Source organism: Danio rerio, chromosome 21 (assembly GCF_049306965.1).
Source record: "Danio rerio strain Tuebingen ecotype United States chromosome 21, GRCz12tu, whole genome shotgun sequence".
Taxonomy (NCBI): Eukaryota; Metazoa; Chordata; class Actinopteri; order Cypriniformes; family Danionidae; genus Danio; species Danio rerio.
In genome coordinates, this window is record NC_133196.1 from 21,348,272 (window position 1) to 21,370,808 (window position 22,537).

The following is a 22,537-nucleotide window of genomic DNA, read 5'->3' on the forward strand; positions in this document are numbered from 1 at the left end:
CTTTAAATTGCATAACAATTAATATTTCAGTCATTAAAAATAGCGGAAATACATTATCACATTTAATAATTTCATATATTAATAAATAGTTCTTACAAAGCATTTTGGGTTTCAGTTTTCTGCCAAGTTCTGGTTTTAGTCCAATTTTTTTTTTTTTTTTGGTTTATCCTTAATTATAATAACTGTTATCGTTTTAACATTAAGCCCTAGTACAAGAAAAGAAACACACTTGGAAAACAATTTTGTCTATTTTTGTCTATTTTAAGATTAAAATATCAAACATAAATATCAAGAGAACCTCTTTGCGTTAATATCGCACACTTCTACTCAAAGTTTTATGGGGGGTTTTTTCTCTGCATCATTTTTGCTGATGGTTGCATCATTTGGGATATTTATTATAAGTATAATAAAAACTTTCTAAAGTAAGATTTATATTTAAAGTTGTGCAGTTTACTTTATGGATATTTTTACTATTCTTCAATCATGTTCGTGGGCTTCATGTAATATGACATGACATATTTAAAGTTGTATTGTTTGTTTTTATGGATATTTTTACCCCTATGTTCTGCTCTTCCTATCTGCAGATTTCATCAGAGTATTCTATTTTCAGTTTTGAATCGGTGTGTTTGTGTTGCGTAGGAGGCGAAGGTCTTGACAGCACTGTTCTTCAATTTATTGCAGATTAAATAGGTCTCCAGACAACAATCGTCAAGATTTACTGCTACAATCCACACTCAAGTATCTCTTATCTCTTATGAGGAGTTGCATATTTATCATTTATTGTTCATTTAAGTTAGCTTAGCTTTCTACATATTCAAACGCATAATATTTTAATTTAGTATTTATGATTTTATTGTATTAATCCAAAAGTTGTTAAATTAGTGCAGTAGCATCATGACACAGCAAACACATGCAAACAAAAATTACTCAAATATTTAAATAATTAAATAAATAAATAAATAATTTTGCTGGCTTCTGAACATTTTCTTTAAATATTTCCACCTGTGTGACAAATGACAGCTTTCAGGAGAAATCCTCTGCATCACAGCAAAAACTCACCGTAATGTCTATCTCTTTTGTGAAATCTAGATTGTTGTACATTGCCAAACAGTTTCTCGCGATGGTGTTTTGTTTGGGTAATTGCACTACACTTAATTGCACTTCCTAATCTGCAATTGCCTCTCTGAATATCACACTAACTGTACCCAAAAAAAAACAAAAAAAAAACTAATACTACTAATACTTTCCTTCTTAGATTTTACAGACCTGAAACTTGCCTATAGCACTTATTCATTGTTGCTCTTAGTTGTGTAAATTGCTTCCTTGTCCTCACTTGTAAGTCGCTTTGGATAAAAGCGTCTGCTAAAAAAATAAATAAAAATAAAAATAAATAAAAAAATAAAAAAATAAAAAATCAAAATCGAAAAATAAATAAAAAATACACCCTCAGAAATGTACATCATGTAACACAGCATTTTTCTTCTCTTCTGTCATATTTTCTGGCTGGCCGTGTTGTCTCAGCGTTTCATGGCAGCTGTGACCCTGGAGGAGCTTCTGCTCAGCGAAGCGTTAGCGTGTTAAATGTACCCCCTTGAACTGCTTTGTATTCAGGTTGGGCCTCTGCCTGCCTCCCTTCTTGCCTCCATGTGAGGAGCCGGCACGTGGTTGGTGCTCTCATATTGCAATTTACCACAACCTGTGAGGATTCAGTGCCCTGCAGAGCCATGGCAATTCAAAAGGATGAAGAGTTTCTGTCCTCTGAATCAAAGTCTTGGATGTATAAAGGGTGACAACCAGTCTTACTAGATGTATTAGATGCGACAGTGGTGCAAATTTCAGCTGAAACGTTGATACTTCTCTCAGTCTGGGTTGAATTGGCCAAACCTCGCAGGAAGTTGAATTAGATTTTATTGTTTGTTATGTTCTTGTTTTTCGTCGTTTGTCTGTTGCATTGTCAGTCTCATTCTATCAGTTTCTCTGTCTATAGATTTTTCTGCCGCTCTATTTCTTCATTCATTCTGTGATCTGTCATCATTCCATCTGCGAACTGTTGAGTCAGTTGATTGTTCCTCTTGTTCTTTGTTCATTTATGTTGTCCATTCTGTCTCTATAATTCTGTGTATTGATTGTTCTGTTGATCTTTTGGTTGTTTGTCTATTGTTTCGTCTGTCTATCTGCCATTGTTGTTCATTATATTGGTTATTCTGAAATGTGTTTATTATATCTTCTTTCATGTTGTGGTCGTTTTTTAAATTGTTTTGTGATTGTTCAATATTTGTTCATTTGATCACCTGTTTGTCTGTCTCTCTTTGTCACTTCATTGATTGTTTTGTCTAATGATTGTTCTGTCAATTTAGTTTTCTGTTTATCATTCCTCATTCTACAGTGTTTCATTCTATTGAGCCTACTATCTTTTTGTTTTGCCAATTGTTCATTCTATAGGTTGTTCGCTTTTTTATTTATTAATTGTTCTTTCAACTTACTATTATTTGTTCATTCAGTCATTCTGTCATTAAAACAATCAAAGGTCGTCTTAAACCTATAGTCTCTATATATGAGCAATATCACACGAGTAGCAGTGCGATATGGCTGTATATTGGCACTGGTTGGAGGTGTGCGTTGGCTCGACGCCACAGACCGAGATACTTAGTGTCCCACCAGTGCTGATATTCAGCCCTATTGCACTACTGTGAGTGTGATATTGTGTTTATACAACAGTTCGACGACATAATCGTGTATATGAAAAAGAAAATCAAACACAGAGAGTCTAAAAATCTGCTGCAGACCATCAGAACAACAGAAATCGTTGCTACTTCATCAACTTCATTTTAGAGATAGTATTTTTAATGATTCTCTAGCGTAATGTCTAAAGTGGTGACAAAACAAGTGATTTTGCTCACATTTTAAGATTATAAGGCTGAACGGGATGAAAATCCATCAGTCTAGAGACATTTCCCAGTATTTCCCTGTTGCACTCGGGAGAACACAATAATTAACCCAGAAAAAGCCAAAGCAGCGCTAACACTACCAGATTACTGTTGTGTTTGCCATAAGGATAAATGCTAAACACATGCGGCCATTTCTTCTTACTTTCTTTTTACTGAACTAGTCTGCAGTAACGAAAACAAGAGACTCATTAGAAACAGATGGCCAACCAAAAAGTTACTTGGGTTAATAAAATGAGTGGCCAACACAAAATGCATACATTCCTGATATGCAAGTCCCATCTCACACTCAATACGCTACAGTTACTGTATTATAAATATAGCACTACAACATAAGAGAGATCGACTTTGAATTTTACTCCCCAATTTTATAATTTTTTGGTCAGCTGTAGTTTGATAATATGAGGATCCTTTCTCCTCTAAGGGCTTATTATGCACTCTCTGTCGCCATCTATGTAATTTAATTCCCAGGCTCTGCTGGTTAAAGCACTTTTCCCGAATATCCAATGCAAATATTAAGCCAGTTGTAATTGTTTGTTTTGGTTCAATCTGGAATTTCCACAACCATCGCAGAGCCCAGCGGATTGGAGAGAGGCTCCAGCTTGGCACCTCCCTGATCCTGCTGTCATTTGTTTTAACGCATTATTACTATTTTCTTACATATAGTACATACTTAAAATCAAATCAGTTTTTTTTTCTCCACAATTTGTTTAATTCAATTTTAAAAAACTGAGCTTGATTTGAAAAGGCATTCCTAATTCAGCATCAAATATTACAAAGCATTTCAGTTGTGCTGGCATCATACTCAGTTTCATTATTAAACAAACTTTTTGCAATCGAGATGCATCATATGCTGAAGAAAAAACACTTTAGACTGTGAGCAGCTGGTGCAAAAGGGAGTAGATGATGACTAACTAGATGTGCGATTAAACACTTGGCCTATTGAAACGAGAAGACAGTGTAAGGCCTGCTGATTTGTCCATCACACTTTGAAACTCTCATCATTAGTCCTGAACCTCTCATTGCTGTAAGCATCTCTCTCTGTCACAGCCTTGCAAAGCCCAAAACTCCCCATCAAGATCAGACAGCATACTCTGACCGGCGGCACTGATGAAGAGGTCTGATCCCCGTGGAGCAGCTGCTCTCTCCCACCAAAGACGTCATTTGCAACCATTAGAAGTCATACCAGTAAGAGGGATAGTGTAGGTTTCCCCTGGAGGTGGATGGTGGTGGGCCAGGCATGGAATCACACCTCATATCCCTTCAGTATAATCTCCTTATCGCCTACAAAAGTTAGGGATGATATCAACCATCCACGGTGGCTTGGGGGCATAGAGATGGCTGGTGTCTTGTGGCTCTTAAAAAGAGCTCATTTGCTGGGCTGTGAAGAGGGTTAAGGCACTTACGGCGTCTGAGGTTTGGCCGGTAAAGACAGAAAGGGAGTGTCGATGTGTGAAAGGAAGGGGTGCTTCGCCATAGTTGTAGCTGTCTGAACGATAGAAAAAGCGGAGTCATTAGTCTCCTGTCTAGAGAAGAGGTTGTCAGTGAAGACACAGACACTGCTCATCATGATACGTTTAAGGGCACACTAAAAGCTAAGCTCCATCTTCGCTGAAAAAGGCTTTTTTGCGTTGACACTTTTTTCATGGCAAGGGCACTGAGAGTGGACAGGCTTTTCATCAGAATGTGAGAGAACATTCACACACATTTAGCAGAATGACTGCTAAAATAAAAGTGAGAAATCACGACCCTGTGGCACATTTTGAATAGAATTCTTCCTCTTATTTGTTCAAATATACCAAATCTAGACTGTAGGGAGGTAGTGCCTTGGGTGAATTCAAAAGTAGTCTCAATTTAGAGGCCATGTTATGTTTAGAATCTGAATTAGATTATCACTTCCTCTTCTCTGTTTTTATGCAGTAATTCACGCTTTTACTGTGAGTATATCTCAAAAGGGGTACATCTCAATTGTTTAAAATTATTAGAAGTGATTTCCAGAGTTGTTCACATTAGCCACAAACAAAAGTAGTAGTGATTTAAGACTCTTATATGTTCTCAATTATGTGCACATTGGCTATAAACAGAAGTGATTCCAGACTCCATTCTCAGTTGTGTGCTAATTATGCACAAACAGAAGTGGTTCCAGACACTGTTCTAAATTGTGTTCACATTAGCCACAAACATAAATGGTTTCCAGTCTTGTGTTCACATCCACAAACAATAGTAGTGGTTCAAGACTCTGTTCTTAATGTAAAGCACATTGGCTACAAACAGAGATAGTTCCAGACTATGTTCTTATTTGTTCACATTAGCCACAGACAAAAGTGGTTTCCTGCCCTGTGCTCACATTATCCACAAACAGAAGTAGTAGTGGTTCCAGGATCTGTTCTTAATTATGTTCAGATTGGCTACAAATGAAAGTGGTTCCAGATTCTGTTCTGTGTTGTTTTCAAATTATGCACAAACAAAATTGGTCCCAGACTCTGTTCGTAATTCTGCTCACATTAGCCACAAACAGAAGTGGTTTCCAGCCATGTCTTTATTTTAGCCACAAACAGAAGTAATAGTGGTTCAAGACTCTGTTCTTAATTGTGTTTATGTTAGCCACAAACATAACTGGTTTACAGTCCTGTGTTCACATTAGCCACAAACGGATGTAGTAGTGGTTTAAGACTGTTCCTAGATATGTACACAATAGCTATTAACAGAATTGGTTCCAGACTCTGTTCTTAATTGTTCACATTAGTCACGAACATAAGTGATTTCCAGTCCTGTGTCCACATTAGCCACATACTGAAGTATTACTGGTTCAAGACTCTGTTTTTAATTATGTGCACATTGGCTACAAACAGAAGTGGCTCCAGACTCTCTTCTCACTTCTGTGCAAGTTTTGGACAAACAGAAGTTGTTCCAGACTCTGTTCTTAATTGTTCACAGTAGCCACAAAAATAAGTGGTTTCCAGTCCTGTGTTCACATTAGCCACAAACAGAAGTAGTACTGGTTCAAGACCGTTCTTAAGTATGTGCACATTTGCTACAGGCCAAAGTAGTTCCAGACACTATTCTTAATTGTTTACATTAGCCACAAACAGAAGTGGTTTTTCAGCCCTGTGTTCACATTAGCCACAAACAGAAGCAGTTCAAGAGTTGTGGGCAAATTAGGCACAAACAAAAGTGGTTCCAGACTTGGTTCATAATTGTGTTCACATTAGCCATAAACAGAAGTGGTTTCCAGTTCTGCATTCACATTAGCCACAAAGAGAAGTAGTAGTGGTTTACGATTCTATTCTTAATTATGTGCACATTGTCTACAAACAGAAGTGATCCCAGACTCTGTTCTTAGTTGTGTGCAATTTAAGCACAAAGTGAAGTGGTTTAAGACTGAACTTATGTGTTTACATTAGTCACAAACAGAAATAGCAGTGATTTAAGACTCCGTTCTTAATTATAAGCAAAATGGCTATAAACAAGAGTTTCCACACACTGTTTTTAATTGTGTTCACATTCAAACTGAAGTGGTTTTAAGATTTGTGTTCACATTAGCCACAAACATAACTTGTTCCAAACTGTGGTCTCAATTGTGTTAAAATTAACCACAGAGAAATGGTTTTCAGATTTGTGTTGGCATCCACAAACATAGAGGTTCCAGACCATGTTCTAAATTGTTTACTTTAGCGGCAAACAGAACTGTTTCCAAACTTATTTGTATCTACTTTAGCCACAAACAGAAATACAATACTGAATTGTGTTCACATTAGCCACAAAAAGAAGTGATTTTCAGACATTAGACACAAATAGAAGTAGTTCTAAACTTTCTCAGTATTTTCAGAACACATAAACAAAGAGGTTTAATCTCCAGACTTCCTCCCTGAGCTTTATGTCCAGTTGAGTTTTGTTCCACACCAAACCTTTAGTATATATGCGACGGCAGTTGGAAAAATGGTCTTGATTAGCTCCATCACCTCCTTGCGTTCTTTAACTTGCTTTTGTTCTCCGCTGACCTTTGAGAAATCAGTGTAAAATCAAAGCAGAGATGAATGACTTGCCCTCACTCTATTTCTTGAAGTGGAAAAGTATTTATCAGTGCCATGCTAGCTTTAAAGGATGTCTGGATTGAAAGCTATGCCTGTGCGTGTGTGTTGGTGTGTGTGCGTGTGACAGTGAGAAAGAGAGAATAGGAAGCATACACCAGAGTGTGTGATTTGCCACGGTCCGGGTTTAAAAATGATGGAGCTCTCTGAAGTGCAGGACGTTATTAACACAGCACACTGGAGCACATTATCAAGATGCCTTCTACAGGGGCTCAGGGAAAAACAATCACTTACCATACGCCTACCGCAGATCCCATCAATCATGTCACAGTTGTTCCATGGTGAACAATTGACTTTTTCATTTTCTTTCCACGTTTTACTCCCTTTCTCTGCTGCTTTTTTCCCCCACGGATTTGGTTTGAGCTGGACTCTGCTGTATGTTAAATACACACTATAGTCAGTTCCACTTAACTTGTCTGAACTTTCATGAAGACAGTAAGCTTATTTGCTTCTTTGGTCCGAATTTAGGTGATTTTATTTTCTCAAATGATGCAGAAAATTAAAGATAATTTCATATAGATTAATTCAGAGTGTATTTTAAAGGATAGAATCTTTTATCATTTTGCCAACTATCACGTTATTTCAAAACTGGTTTTGAAATAAAATCACACAGGTTTTGAACAAGTTGATATTTAGTAAACAGTGGGTCAGTTGGGTGAAATTTAAATTTAAGAACTAATTATGTCTTTTTTAAAAACCTGCAAGCATAGTTGAACAAAAAGGCATTAACAAGCCATATTTCATAACCATATATCTTGTAGCTTTTAATATATATTTTATCAAACATCACAAAAAAAAGCTTCCAGTGTGTATGATGAAGACATTCTCATTCATGTCAGCATATTGGAAGCTGTTCTTCCGTTGAATGCCCCATCATTACTCTGGGTGGAATTGTGAAACAGAGCCGTTTCTCTGGTGTGATAACATTTGCTTTAACATATTGAAAGCTTTAGCTTGAAGATTACGTGTACTGGAGGAGAATGATGTGGGAAGAGGAATTAGCTCAGACAGATTTGCTTTTGCGCTAAGTCTTAGCTCTCTGAATCCAGCGTTCTTCAGGACTTCTCTCTTGCTTTGTGGTTGGTTGGTTTCGGTTAGCAAAAGCACAGTCATCTTGCAAAATCACAGAGGTTGGAGAGGTTAGAGCACAAAGAACTATTTGTGGATTAATGTGCAAAGTAATTATAAAAATGACTGTGATTGAAACTCATATATTTAATGCATTTACATGAAATTGTGTGTTTTTAGTGCTCCATTAAAAATATTTTTTTTATTTCAAAATAAAAAAAGCAATTTAGTTATAGTGTAATTAGGTATGGGACAGTATAGGTTTCTGACTGAATGATAAAGTTGGATTAAAATATCATGGTTTACAGTATCAAGGTATTGATATTACTGCTTTAAAATACATTTTTTTTAAATGTGTGGGTTAAAAAAATGTTCCATTATTGAACACAATATATATTTCATTTTAGAAAACATTTTTAATATTTGGTAACAGTAAACATGTCAGGCTAAATAATTAAATGAATAATTGACTTCTGCTCTTTTCATTAGTTTCAGTAGAAAAAATAAACATTAAAAAAACCTTACAAATACTTTAGGAATGGTATAACAGAGAAGTTTAGTGGTTAGAAAACCTTGACTTTTCTAAACTGCAGTCAACCTTAAAACCCGCTATCACCCCATGCAAGTGTAATATAGTAATAGAGATTTATGCTCACTAAAAAACACATCTGTGCTTTTGAATTAGTCATGTAAGTGGTGACTGTTTTGTCTTTCATTTTGTAATTGTTAAACAATCAATGCATAAAATTACACAAGAAAGATATATTAAAGAATGTAGGAAGCAGCAGCCATTGACTTCCATAGTATTATTTGTCATTTCTTACTATAGATGTCAATTCTTCAAAATATGACTGAACATATGCAGAAACAGAAGTAATTTTTTAAATGAACTATCCCTTTCAAGTGTAAAATATAACAATTGTTTACATTTTAAAAACTACTGATTTCTGCAACGTCAATGCTGAATTTTCAACATCAGTTACTTGACCCTGATCCTTGAAAAAGTATTCTAATATGCTGACTTAATGCTCAAGAGCTTTATTAGGATACTTTGATTGATAATAAAATGCTCAGAAGGAATGCGTTTATTTGAAATAATTAGTTTGTAATATTCAAAATTTTATAATTTTTAAACAATTTTAATGTGTATTAAAATTGAATTCTTTGCTGAGAGAAATGTCCTGACCCTGAACTTTTTCTTGGAGTTCTCACGAATGTTCTTGAAGGTGAACAGTTAATCAGTGCACATTAATCCAAAGTGCGGGGAAAAATGTTTGCCTTAGTAATTAAAATCTGAAGTTTTCCTTCAACTCTGGAATGATTTTCTTTCTCTCTCTTTTTCTGATTGTCAATTTTTGGCTTGGGCTGAGTATATTTAAACACTTCCTCCGCCTTCTATTTAATATTCAATATTGCAATATTGAAGTCCGTAACCTCAATTTCTCGCTGAATTTAAGCAGTTGTATAGTGTATGCACTTATGTGTGAATAGTGTTGTCACTTGTTTGTTCTCACCTGAAGTAATATTTAGTTTTTTTTTCCCACCTTCAGACTATGAAATGAACAAGGCATTGCCGTCTTTGATAAGGTATCAAGTTGAGGCAGCCTCACTGCGCAGGCTGAGATAAAACAATCTGTGCAGTGGTTGCTGGTGAGAATATATTAATTCACTCATAAGTTTTTGTGTCTGTTTATTTCCATATTTCTAAAGATTAACAAATATTTTGTCTATCCAAGCGTCTGTTCCTGTTCCATTGCACAACGATGCGCCCCCGTAGAATCGTAGGCGTATGGAAGAAACAGCACTTGCATATGCAGATCGTTTGTAGTGTTTCCCGTCTGCATTTATCTCTTTTCTCTCTCTTTCTCATTCTCTTGCATACACAGATGATGTTACAGTTAGTTATCACACATAACTGTTTGTCTTCGCTTTCCAGCGAAAGACTCCAGGGAAAACCTGAGCTCTTGACGGCACGTGATTTGAAATAGCATCTCGTTGGAGGTGCTGGTTGTTAACGCCTTCAGTGCTCCATCGGGACTGTCTTTAATGGTGGGCAGAGTGTTGTGATTAGGACTGAAGAGCCAGGTGTCACCCCCTTTGGGCCCTGATCTTCTTTATTAAAGTGAGACACTGCAAGCAAACACACTGGTTTATGCGCCTGACAGTTTTGAGGCTTTTGGCTTTCAGTAAAGTGTTTTTCTTCAGTCTAATTTAAAAAAAACATTCAAAAAAGGCTTTTAATTGTTTTTTGGGTAATGTTTTATGAGCTTAAAATATGCCAAAATAATCTGAATTGTGTTAATTTGAATTGTTAACAATTTATAATTTAATAAAACTGAACTTTTCTCTACTCTTTCCTGTTGATCACCCCTGACCTACTTGAATTTCACAATCTGGATTTTTGGATTTGAATTTTAGTATATTTAAATTGATGGTTTGAATTTCTTCATCCTAAAAACTTGAAACTGTATTTTTACAAACTGGATATCTGCAGCCTATGTCCAGAACCCCCCCAAAAAATCTGAAGTTTGAAAATTAGTCTATAAAAATCTAACTTTAATTCATTTGTTCTATATTCAATAAAAATCAATTCAAATTAAGTAATTCAATTTCAAAGCAATTTTAATGATAATATTTATTTTATATTAAATTACAATCATTTATAATTCAAATGAACACTTTTCAAATCGAAATATTATTTCGTAATATTTTAAGCTCCATAATATATATTTTTTCAATTTGTCTTTGTTGATATCAAGTACAGTGCATAATTTTAAATACATACTTTAACATACGTACAAACTTTAATGGCCTTTTTGTCAAAATTTCCACAAAATTTGCAACAAATTTCCAATTCAGCTGCAGTTTTAGTATTTGGTTTTTACTGAGGGATTTATTTATAATGTATTAATTCATAATATATTTAATTAGTAACAACAAGAAGCAATGTTATTCTACAAAATCAATTGTGGAAATTCATATTTTAATGGCTGTTTGTAGGATTCTCTAAAGTTGAATTATTATAAAGCTGATTTTGAAGTGATTAAAGAACCAAAATTATTTCTGTAAAAACTTTTGACTGTTATAATATATTCAAAAAATACAAGTTTAAACAGTCAGATTTTGTGCTTGCATGTATGCAAATAAATGCATATTTCATTCAAGCATCATGGTTTCCGGTACTTTCATTCTGCTATGGCAGGGTCGCCACACAAAAATTCATCCCGCCACGGCTACATTACAGCTTCTCATTCAAAACATTCAGTCATTGTTGTTGTTTTTTTAATTGCGGGTTATAATCTCACTAAAACGCATTAAAAGGTAAGTAAATTATAACAGCACAAACATTTCTGTAACTGTAGTAGTACTCTGCCTTATTTGTTTAACCCTTTAAGGTGACGTGCTGACTGACTGACAGGTGCGTGATGCATGAGGCCAGCAAACAGAACATAGCTTTCAGTTAAGATGAACAGTTTCCATAATTATACTTTATTTATAGGTAAAGGTCTGTGGTTCTGCATACAATGACTTTATCTTGCTGGAGTTTATTGCCGTTTAACTTAACTTCAGGACTCATTAATGCCACTCTAGGTCTGTGTGTGTGAGAAATTCATAAACATTCCTAGCAAATCTTATAAATGTTGGAGACGCACTTGTTACATAATGGACTAAATCACACTTCAGCAGTGCTTATTTGATAGCGCACAAAAAGATCTGCACTTGAGCAGCGAATATTTGAGGGGGCACATGAAGTTTTGTGCACGAACAGAGGAAACAGGCGCGCAAGCAAAGAGATTTGCATGCTCGTATTACATAAATGCAATCTTGACTAGTAATACTGCGCTCACAACATTTCTCCATTTGTCATTGAAATACCGCCATAGGTGGTTATTTCCAAAGGTGCCAAAGACCTGCCGAAACAGCTGGAAAAAATCCTAGAGGACACGCTGAGCACGACTTGCATATTGAAACAACCCCTTTTACCTATTTAAACCTATTTTACTACTTTTACAAGATGTAAGATAAGACTGGTGTCTCCAGAATGTGTCTGTAGAGTTTTAGCTCAAAATACCCATCAGATTATTTATTATATAATGTAGAATAGTCTCTTTTGGGTTTCTGAATATATCGTAACTGTTTTTGTAGCCTGTGGCTTTAGATCCAAATGAGCTGCTTCTCCCTGCCCCCTGTTCCCACATGCGTGTCTGCGTTGCGTTAGATAAACAGCCGTCAGTGATAGAGACGGACACTGATGAAGCTTAAATAAGGTCACTAGTCTGGTCACTATTTTACTGTCTTTATTACAAACGTTATCTGTTTTAAAAACTTAAAAACAGGAGAAGCTACTCTATGTCCCAACCCTCTCCTAGTTTTTCACTTAAGATTATGTCAAACAATAAATAAAATAATATAAATATTTCAAAACACATCATGGGACCTTTAATATAACTGCTTAACTGGGGAAGTATGGTGATGACTATTAATTTTTTATTTTTATTTTTATTTTGGCCCATTCACCTGCAGTGCTTTGTCTTAACAAGGCTGCTCTGCAATATGAAACTCCCATAGAAGTCAACGGACTGTATTTTTTCCTGGTTTTGCAGACTTGGGAGAAGGGGTAATGTCTTATTGATCCTCTCAGCTTGTCGTTGGCATTAGTGTGCTTGGTAGCCCCTTCCCGCTGTTTGCTTCCAGCTAATATGACGCCTCTCTTTGGACATAGTGTTTGCAGAGGGACGGAGGAAACTCTGTTCGCTATGCCCAGTACTAGCGGAGGTGCGCTTAAGGGTTACTTAGCCGGGCATCACATTGTTTCCAAAGGTTCCATCCGCACAGATTTCACACTAGTTATAGCATGCGCCGCAGTCATGGCAACAGCTGTGGAGAAGCACTCACCGTTGGCATGGTTACAGGTCACCATTCCTCCATGCCAAAGACGAGGGGAAGATGCAGACAAAGGGATATTTCCACTCTGAGAAAGAGAAAAAACACTAGGGTAGTTTTTGTTGTTGTTTGTTAGGCATTAAATGTATAGGGAAATATGCTACTCAGAATTTATATTTCATAATGTCTGGCATATATTAGGCTGCGTTTTGATGCTCGCATGGTTGATTTAGTTTCAAATACTATATATATTTTTATAATTTAATCATACACTCTAAGAAATGCTGGGTTACTCAAATGAGTAAAATATGAACTAACCCAAACATTGGGTTTATTTTGGTCATATCAATTGAATTTTTTTTAATTTAACCAAGCAGTTGGTTTAGTCCCCATTACGTCCACAATTGAGTTGAAATAACTATGCATTTTTTAGAGTGTATGTAAATTAACTATTATATTCATTTTCGATGGATTTTATTTGAAACAATGTAATATTTCTGTAACATTTATGTTTAAGAATTAGTTTTTCTTATTTATGTTTTAGAATATAATTTTTTTAACATTGAAAAAATGAGGAATGGGGAAAAGTGAAACGGTCATAGTGTAATGGTCAATATGGTGAATGAAGCCCCACCTACTAGTACAGTAGCCAATCATCGATCGCTATAGACTGTCGTATTTCCGAGCGAGAAGCTTGGATCAGAGTGTTTAGTGTTTGACAAACACACTGGAATCTAAGCGAATACTTGCTTCACAGACATAAGAAATATATTCACATAAAGCTTTATATCTGTATTTTTAAATTAATCTGCTACACATGAAAACAAAAGTTTTCTGGTTTGTAATCTGTATAAAATCTGTATGAAAAGAACATGAGGTACAGTCCTGTCAAACGCACATCACATGACAGCAACTACTGAAACACAAACTAGTAAACAAGGAGGAGATTCAACATCAGGACCAAGTAGTGAATTACTTCTGAAGACCAGTGCGATCTGATGAAGCATTATTTATAGGAAGGTAATGTGTGACGGCCATGAATTAGGTTGGTGTCTTGATTTCGTTCTTTTTGAGTGTGCATGCCCATTAGCTCAATCAACCTGAAAAAAAGCATTTTGTTTGATTTGAATGTTTTGAAATGAAACTTTTTTTGTTTAATTTTATTGGTGATTTCAAATATGTAAAAACAGTTTTGGAGAATTTGATGTTTCCCCATTGAGACAGGATGCTCGAGCATAATGCCCGAGAGGCGTTTCAAAGATGGCCTCCGTGTGAAATGACTTATCTTGAAGGAACATTAAGAGTTAACTGCTTAAAAAGGCAGTTTAATTATTCAGAAATGTTTATTTAGTATCTTTAGGAATAAAACTCTTTAGTTTTATGCAAGAGACAGGTGTTTTAATCTCATGAAAGATCAATCAACAAATAATTATTTTTGTAAGAGAAAAAAACTGCTGTAAATTATAGACAAAGTTACCTGTTGGTTTTAGGCTTTTGTTCTTGTTCCACAAAACTTAAGGAAAAGGAAACAACAATAAAACTATATGGAGAGCTTTCACTGTACAGAACATATACTTTTTAACCTGAATATTATAGACTCATCTGCCTATAGCTTGCTTGAACAACATGCCTTCTACACTACATGACAAAAGTCTTGTTGCCTATCCAAGTTTTAGGAACAGCAAATAATAAAGCAAAGGCCTATAGATTAAGCTTATTTTACCAAAATAAAATATGATCATGACTTGATTTTCAATTATTTAATTATGACAGTAAGGTCTGACTTTGCTAAGACAAAAGTCTTGTCACTTAACAGAAATAATGTACAGTATATAATATAAAGTCATGGTGCAGTAGAAAAAGAATTAATATTGTGTATGAGTCCCATTAGCTTGGAGGACTGCATCCATACATCTCTGCAATGACTCAGATAACTTATTAATAAAGTTTGGAATGGCAAAGAAAGCATTCTTGCAGGACTCCCAGAGTTTATCAAGATTCCTTGGATTCATCTTTTATGCCTCCTCCATCTTACCCCAGACATACTCAATAATGTTCATGTGTGGTAACTGAGCTGGCCAATCCTGGAGCACCTTGACCTTCTTTGCTTGCCGGAACGTTGATGTGAAGGCTGAAGTATAAGGAGCACTATCCTGCTGAAGATTTGCCCTCTCCTGTGGTTTGTAATGTAATGGGCAGCACAAATGTCTTGATACCTCAGACTGTTGATGTTGCCATCTATTCTGCAGATATCTTACATGTCTCCATACTGAATTCACATCGGTTTAAGGCATTGTCCACTTGAGATCAGATTAAAAAAATGCCCTTTTAGTACAAATAAAAAATAGATATATTTAAAAGATATAAATTGTGCATAACAGTTATTTAAAACTTTCATTATTCGTAGCAATTAGCATTTTTGGTGCCTGTTTCGGTATAGATCGTCTTTTTCATGTTTGTTGAGATAGAACTAGAATCCCACATTTCACATGTGAGAAGCACAGACTCATTCACAATCTCTTTAATCCGTTCCAGAGATTATCATTTTGTTTGCTTGTATTTGCTCAAATGTTCACACTGTTCCTCTCTTTATAATCACATTAGCGTGAAATGTGTCATGAAATAAAATTCCCTGCACAGTTGTCTCTGTGAATTTAGCTGGGCTAGAAATGTGTTAACTTTATAATTTTATTTTACAATTTATTTAACTTGTTGAAGGGGGTCAGCTTCAGCGTTCAGTGATTTGTCTTATTGGCAGCCTATGTTTGAAACACTTTCTCATTTGAATGACCTGCACTGCCCGTCTCACTCTCATGCTTCAGGGTCTGCTGGCAAAAGGTCAACCCTGCCACACGGCTTCACCGCTGCTTTCTTTTACAAGCCATCTAAATGGACACAGATCTTCGCTCTAGTTCACCTGTCTGATCTTTCTGCCAGCGCCAGAAAAGACTTTATGTGACAGCCAAAGGATAATCAGAATTTCATTAGTCTCAAATGTGATGCCTTTAAAAAAAAAAAAAAAAAAATTTTGAACAGCGTTAGGATTTTGAGATCTGGGGCCTCATGTATCAATGCTGCGTACGCACTAAAACTTTGCGTACATCAGGTTTCACGTTTGGATTTACTAACAATGAACTGAACGTGGGAATGTGCGCAGGTTCATGGCAGCTTTCTGGCAGGCGTACGCACATTTTTTGTGCGTGTCTGTTTTATTTCCATTGGCGACTCCTAGAGGCAGTTGTGTTAAATTGCTCTCTACAAAGTGTCTGAGCCTTGCAATGGCAGCTGTATGAGACGGGTTCATATAGTAGGTATGTAAGATTTCCATACCATACAGTTGACCAGCTAAACATTAAAGCACAATTTGCAGCTGTCGCCTGTTTTCCCAATGTAATCTGAGCGATTTACCGCACGCACATTGCTATAAAGACACTATCTGAAGATGAATTTGCATGCGTGAATCAGAAACATTTCCATTCAATAAATGTGCAAATAAAATATGATGCACAAACTTATTGATGATTCCTACTTGTCTTTCTCTTGATAAATAGTTGGCAAAATCTGATATGTAGCGGGGAAAAAAATAAAGAATTCATTAAACGCTGGATTCGAGCCGAGATTATGCTCGAACATGTCAGTACGTGATCACATGCTTCTTATGAGGTGCGCCACTGAGACTGCTAAGGGTACTGCAACATTTTTCAGTTATAAACCACACTATTTCCTTTTTAAATGCACTCAGTGCGATGTTCAGACCCAACTGTGTTAACTGCATCAGCTAAACTCTCCCACTCTATTTTTTTCTTTTGTTGTTAATTCCGGAAAACAAACTTGCAAATAACACCGCTTTTCTCCGGTCTACCTCCGAAAGCAGCACCTCCAATTCACATTCTGTTCAAAGTTTCTCTTTTTGCTTGATTTTGCCGTTGCTTTTTCGTTGGGTTTTGCCATTAGCATAGTCATTAGCATATTCATACGGGGGAGGAGGCAGGGAGGGGTTTTGTGCTCGTGCATGTTGCGCTCAGTTTCACGTTCATTCGGATGTACAAAAGAATATGCGTGAGATTCGGCGTACGCAGTGTTTCATACATCTGAATTTTTTTCTGCGTACGCACATTTACAGCTTTGTGCGTACGCAATGTTTTAGTAAGATTTCCACGCAAGTCTTCGTACATGAGGCCCCTGGAGTATGTACGGAGTATTATTTCCAGCTGTACATCTTTAGGCAACACATTTATCTTTAGTGATTCAATAGGAACAGCTCTCGAGTGAGACGGCAATTCTGCTGGTGTGTCGGGTTCTTAAAGAAATTGATGGAGGATCTGCACAAGAAGCAGATTTAATAGCCTTCGGTTAAGTTGCCATTATACTTTTGCGCAGAGCATGAGAATGTGGGCTCTTTCTGCAGAATGTCTTTCCTGTTTTGCTTTCTGTAAGATGGACAGATTGGCAGGAGGGGCTCAAATGATTGAGTGTAGCCATGGCTACAGTATGACTGTGTCACCATGGTGATCCAGCCTCCTGACTTTTACATATGCAAGATTCAGGTTGTGCAAAACATCCTCATAACAGGTAAAATGGCAAGGTGTTCTCCAAAGCTCGGTATTGGGCTGTCTTTTATTTTCCCTTATAGCCATGCTCTGAAGTAGCTAAAACGCTAATGGCAGATTAAATCGCTTTAGTCTCAGTGTCTGATGCACAAGTGTCATGTCAGGATGACCTTGATACTATGATAGATGTGCTGCCAAATAAGATTGAGAATATAATCTTCTGTAGAGTACAATCTGGTGTTTGTTTAGATGAATTCAGCAAGTAATCCTCATTTGAATCGGACTTTATGGTATAGAGAAAAATGGATGAGTATTCATGTTTGTCATTTAAAATGGGTCAAATTTACGTTCAAGGTTTTAGGCAAATGCTCTTATGTATTGTGATTTTAAAATGGTTTAGTTTACAGACACATTTCTGTGGTTAACAGATGGTCATCCGCTAGGAATAGAAGCACTGGAATTGACTGTACATGTTCATTAATACCAAAGAATACACAAGACTTGTCACCGGTATTGTTTTGAATTGGGGAAAATTATAACAGTCAATATGGTGATTGAAGCCCTGCCTACTAGTACAGGAGCCAATCATCGATCGCTATAGACTGACGTTTCTCCCGGAGAGGAAGCTCATACCAGATGCGTGCTTGTAGTTTTGAGGTACTCGTACTTGAACTCGGACTTGAGTCCGGACTCAAGTCCAATTTTGATTGGACTTGGACTTTTCACGGATTCGGGTGTACTTGTACTCTGACTTGGACATTTTCGAGTCCACATCATCTACAACACAAATAAAGAGATTAAAAATGTATAAAAATGAAATGAAATGCATGAAATTTTTACAAGAATTTAATGAACTCTCTGGTTGTGAGAGTTTAAAATATTAATTTAAATGTTTAAACAATTGCTAATTGAATTTATTTGATTTATTGATTTATATCCGGTTTCCTACACAGTCCAAAGACATGTGGTATAGGTGAATTGGGTAAACAAAATTGGCATTAATGTATGAGTGTGTTTGTGTGCAAATGACCCCTTCTGGACTCGGACTCGACTGGTTAAGGACTTGGTCTTGACTCGGACTCGACAAAAGTGGACTTGACCCTAACACTATGTGCTTGTACGTTTTTGTGGTCGACAAACACACTGCAATTTAAGCGAATACTTGCTTCACAGACATAAAATATATCCACATAAAGCTTGAAATCTGTACTTTTAAATGAACCAATTACACTTGAAAACAAATGTTTTTTTTTGGTTTCATAATTTGTATGGAACGAACGCAAGGTATGGTCTATCCCATCAAACGTACAACACATGACAGCAACTACACGAACGCCCACAAACTTATAAACAAAGAGTCACTATCATTTCTGGAGGAGATTCACCATCAAGAATAAATTGTGAATTACCTCAGAAGAGCAGTGCGATCTGACGAAGCATTATTCAGATGTATAGAACGGCTATAAATAAGTTTAGTATTGTAATCTCATTCCTGTCGAGTAAAAATGCAGATTTTGTTTGATTTGAACGTTTAGAAATCAAACTTATGAGACAGATATTGCTTAATTTTATTGGTGATTCCCAATATGTAGTGTAATCAAAAGCTTGAAAAACAATTATGGAGAATTTGATGTTTCCCCATTTATCCCGAGCTTACTGCCCGAGAGGCCGCCGAGTGAAATGACTTGCCTTAAAGAGACTTCGTTTATACTAATAAAACTGAACAGAATGTTTTTGTGTTTGTAATAAACCATAACGATTGGTATTTTTTCCAGTTTGGCATTGATGTACTGATAATACACATACATTAGGCCATGTAAACATGCGTCAGCAAACCACAGTGTTCTGTGAATCCCACAAACCAGCTTTACATGTGTGGTCTCTTGGTCACAGCCGCCTGAAATGAGTTTTGGTTGAGTGCCATTGAATAAGTACCAACGCTTCTGTCAAGTCAGTCCAAACTCCTTGGAGAGTCATAGGGATGATGGAGAGCTTGCTTTGCATCTTTGTGTTGAAATCATTTCATTTTCTGTCACAATGCGGTGCTTCCAACGATGCGGAGCTGCTATTTGTGCATTGAGCTTGTGAGTTAAAGTACAAAACTGTTACAGAGTGTGCCAGAACCACATAATGATATCATTATGTCATTATTTGTTTTTGTTTGTTTTTTTTTTGTTGTCTTTTGTTTTGATTTGTCTGTCAGTCGACATCTCAAAAAATGCTGGTAAGTTTATTTTTTCAATTACAGTTATGCGCTTGGTTGCACTCATTTCATTACTTTATGGTTTGATTTGATTTTTTTGTTTTATATTCAGATTTTGGCCATTTTTTGGTTGCTTTATTCACACTCTGCGGCTTTGTGAATGCAATGGATTGAGGTGAATGGGTTAGAGGGTTAAGCCTGGTGTAAAATACCTATCCTAAAGAGGAGGTTTGATCAGTAAGCTTTAATATGCCTCCTCTACTGCTACAGCTTTCCACCGCACCGATCACACTTTCACTTGATTTGTTTCTTGTCTTTTACAACCTCCAACACCCTGGTGTGCATGCATCTGAAAGCTCGTCACTGCATATTGTTATCATTATTTTGCAATTGGAGGGTACAATTCAAAGTTTTCCAATTTCATCTAGATTGATTTTTTTTCCCTCATTGTTTTGTGCATTTTCAGCTGTATGGTGAATGATCCGTGCTTACCGCAGAAGACGGCGTGGAAACACATTAAGTTGCGCATTGTGCTTTGCTCGCATCAATACATCGCTATGATGGTTTAAGACCGCGTGCCTTGTCGCATTTCATTAGAGACTTTTATGGGGATTGGATTTTGATTGTGCTCACCTGATCCTCATTTGTTTTTTTCTTTTATTGCTTTGTCGATTTTCGTTTTGTTTGTGTTTTGCTCTTGAATGCCAAATGCATGAATTACTCAGAGCCTGAAAGTTAAGAATTAATTTACCATAATTTATAATTGATGGCTTGAAACAAAAATCAACCGCTGTCTTTAATTAGCTCTTGTGTCTTCAAACAGTCCTCTGCATCTGCGTCATGTTTTTTTTTGAGTTTTTGCAGGGATCAAGCTGTGATGTGGGAACTGTTGTTATATCCCACTGTGCACAGATATATGGTGGCGGACACCTTAATTACTATGTTTGCGTGTATTTTGCTACCTAAAGCCTATATCATTCTCAGTAGGGCACTTTGACTTGCACAGGGTTGGATTGTCAGGCGGGTTTACAAGCCACAGAGCTGCAATGAAGTGTGACTTCCTCACGGCAAGATTCAGTCATGAGTTCAGCTCTTTCTCAAGGAGGGGAACGCTAGTATAGGCTTATTTTTCTCACATGTTTGACTAACCAAGACCTCCCTTAGTCCCCAGGCAGCCCGATTTCAGGAAAAAAGGCTTCGCTAATAGTTTTTAAAGAGGCAAAAGAAGGGTCGTGCTTGTCATTGTTTTATAGAAGGGTGATTTGTCATGACTGCGTACCGTTCAGGCTTATAGAGTCAGTATGATTTATTTATTTGTTTATTTTTATGTTTTTGATAGAAATATCTTGTGCTAGGTCTCACAATTTCCTATGGAGTTAAATAGAAAGCAGTATTCTGATTTAAAACAATGCTAACATGCTAAATGCTAAAAACTATTATGCTGCTTAATATTTTTGACATTTTTTTCTAGATGTCTTGTTCAAAAAACGTTTGAAACATTTGTTTGAAACAGAAATATTAACATTTAGAAGTATGTTTACTCTCACAATTCATCTATTTTTAATGTGTTAAATCGATAAGTATTAAATAACAAGTATTAATAATAAATTATAAAAGTATTAATAACATCTTACTGACTCCAAATCTTTGAACGGCATTTATATCTCAGTTTTTTTACCCCCAGCTATATTTAAATGCATTTCCTCCTCTCTTTCTTATAGTCCACTCCCCTGCATCTGGCAGCCGGATATAACCGAGTCCGAATAGTTCAGCTTCTGCTTCAACATGGCGCTGATGTTCATGCTAAAGATAAAGGGTAGGTCTGCTAATGTCTCAATTTGATTTCCTATATTTTTTAACATTCAACCAAAGATGCTTTTTCCATTCGCTTTTCAATTTTTTTCACTCTTGTAAAAGCTTTGGTTCATTAGCCTTCTATACATTTCTTATAATGAAAACCTCTGTATCATTTGTAAATAATGTTTTTCCTCTCTCTCTCTGTGTGTGTGTGTGTGTGTGTGTGTGTGTGTGTGTGTTTGTGTGTGTGTGTGTGCGTGCTTTTTTGTGTGCTTTTGTGTGTGCTTGTGTGTGTGTGTATGCGCGCTCCATCTTGTCATCAATAGGGGTCTTGTTCCTCTACACAATGCCTGCTCATATGGACACTATGAGGTTACAGAATTGCTGCTGAAGGTAAGGACAAAAAAACGAAGTGGGAGTACTTTTGAGTGTTCGCTGTTTGGAAACAACTTTGATCCAGTTGAGCAGCATGACCTAACCAGACACAATGCATTAAAGCAATTTTTTAAGAGCAAATAAAAACTGTAATTCAGATAGTTTTTTTGTTTGACCAGCTACAACTGCAATAAGACATTTTTTCAGTCACATGATTTCTGTTTTGTCACACAGGCTTCTGTGTATTTTCATTGATACCTAAATATTGCAATACAAATCTTATATTTGAATATAAAACAAGTTCTTATTTGCAATAATCGTTATCAATTCTAGTGCATAAATACTCATCAAATCACATCTAGATAGCTTTGACCCCATGCCTTAGGTTATTTTTTAAGACAATCACCTATTGCACCTTTAACAAAATGTTTTTTGTAGTTTTAGTTTACCTCAGCTTTAACAAATAAATCATAACTCTATTGCTCACTTTTTTTTCTGTTTGACAAAAATATATATTTATTGAAGAATTTGGGTAACCAAACAGTTTTGGCTTCCATTGACTTGAAGTTTAAACCATTAAAAAAAATAAAAATAAAGAAAGAAGCCTCCAAGTAATATACCTGC

At 36.1% G+C, this 22,537-nt stretch overlaps 1 protein-coding gene across 6 annotated transcripts in view; it reads left to right on the plus strand.

Annotated features, from left to right (window-relative positions):
- The window catches only part of tnksa (tankyrase, TRF1-interacting ankyrin-related ADP-ribose polymerase a), a 174,401-nt gene that overhangs the window by 78,218 nt on the left and 73,646 nt on the right, over positions 1 to 22,537 (plus strand). For 4 of the 6 annotated variants that reach the window (XR_012396728.1, XR_012396729.1, XM_021474446.3 and 1 more), the window contains 2 exons: positions 21,463 to 21,557; positions 21,865 to 21,931. Coding sequence is in view for 3 of the 6 variants with exons in the window: in XM_021474446.3 (XP_021330121.2) it covers positions 21,463 to 21,557; positions 21,865 to 21,931 (162 nt within the window). In the remaining 3 variants the exon portion in view is untranslated. Of the gene's footprint in view, positions 1 to 19,741; positions 19,763 to 21,462; positions 21,558 to 21,864; positions 21,932 to 22,537 lie in introns of all 6 variants that reach the window. The other 2 variants (XR_012396727.1, XM_068218960.2) reach the window with 1 other exon arrangement.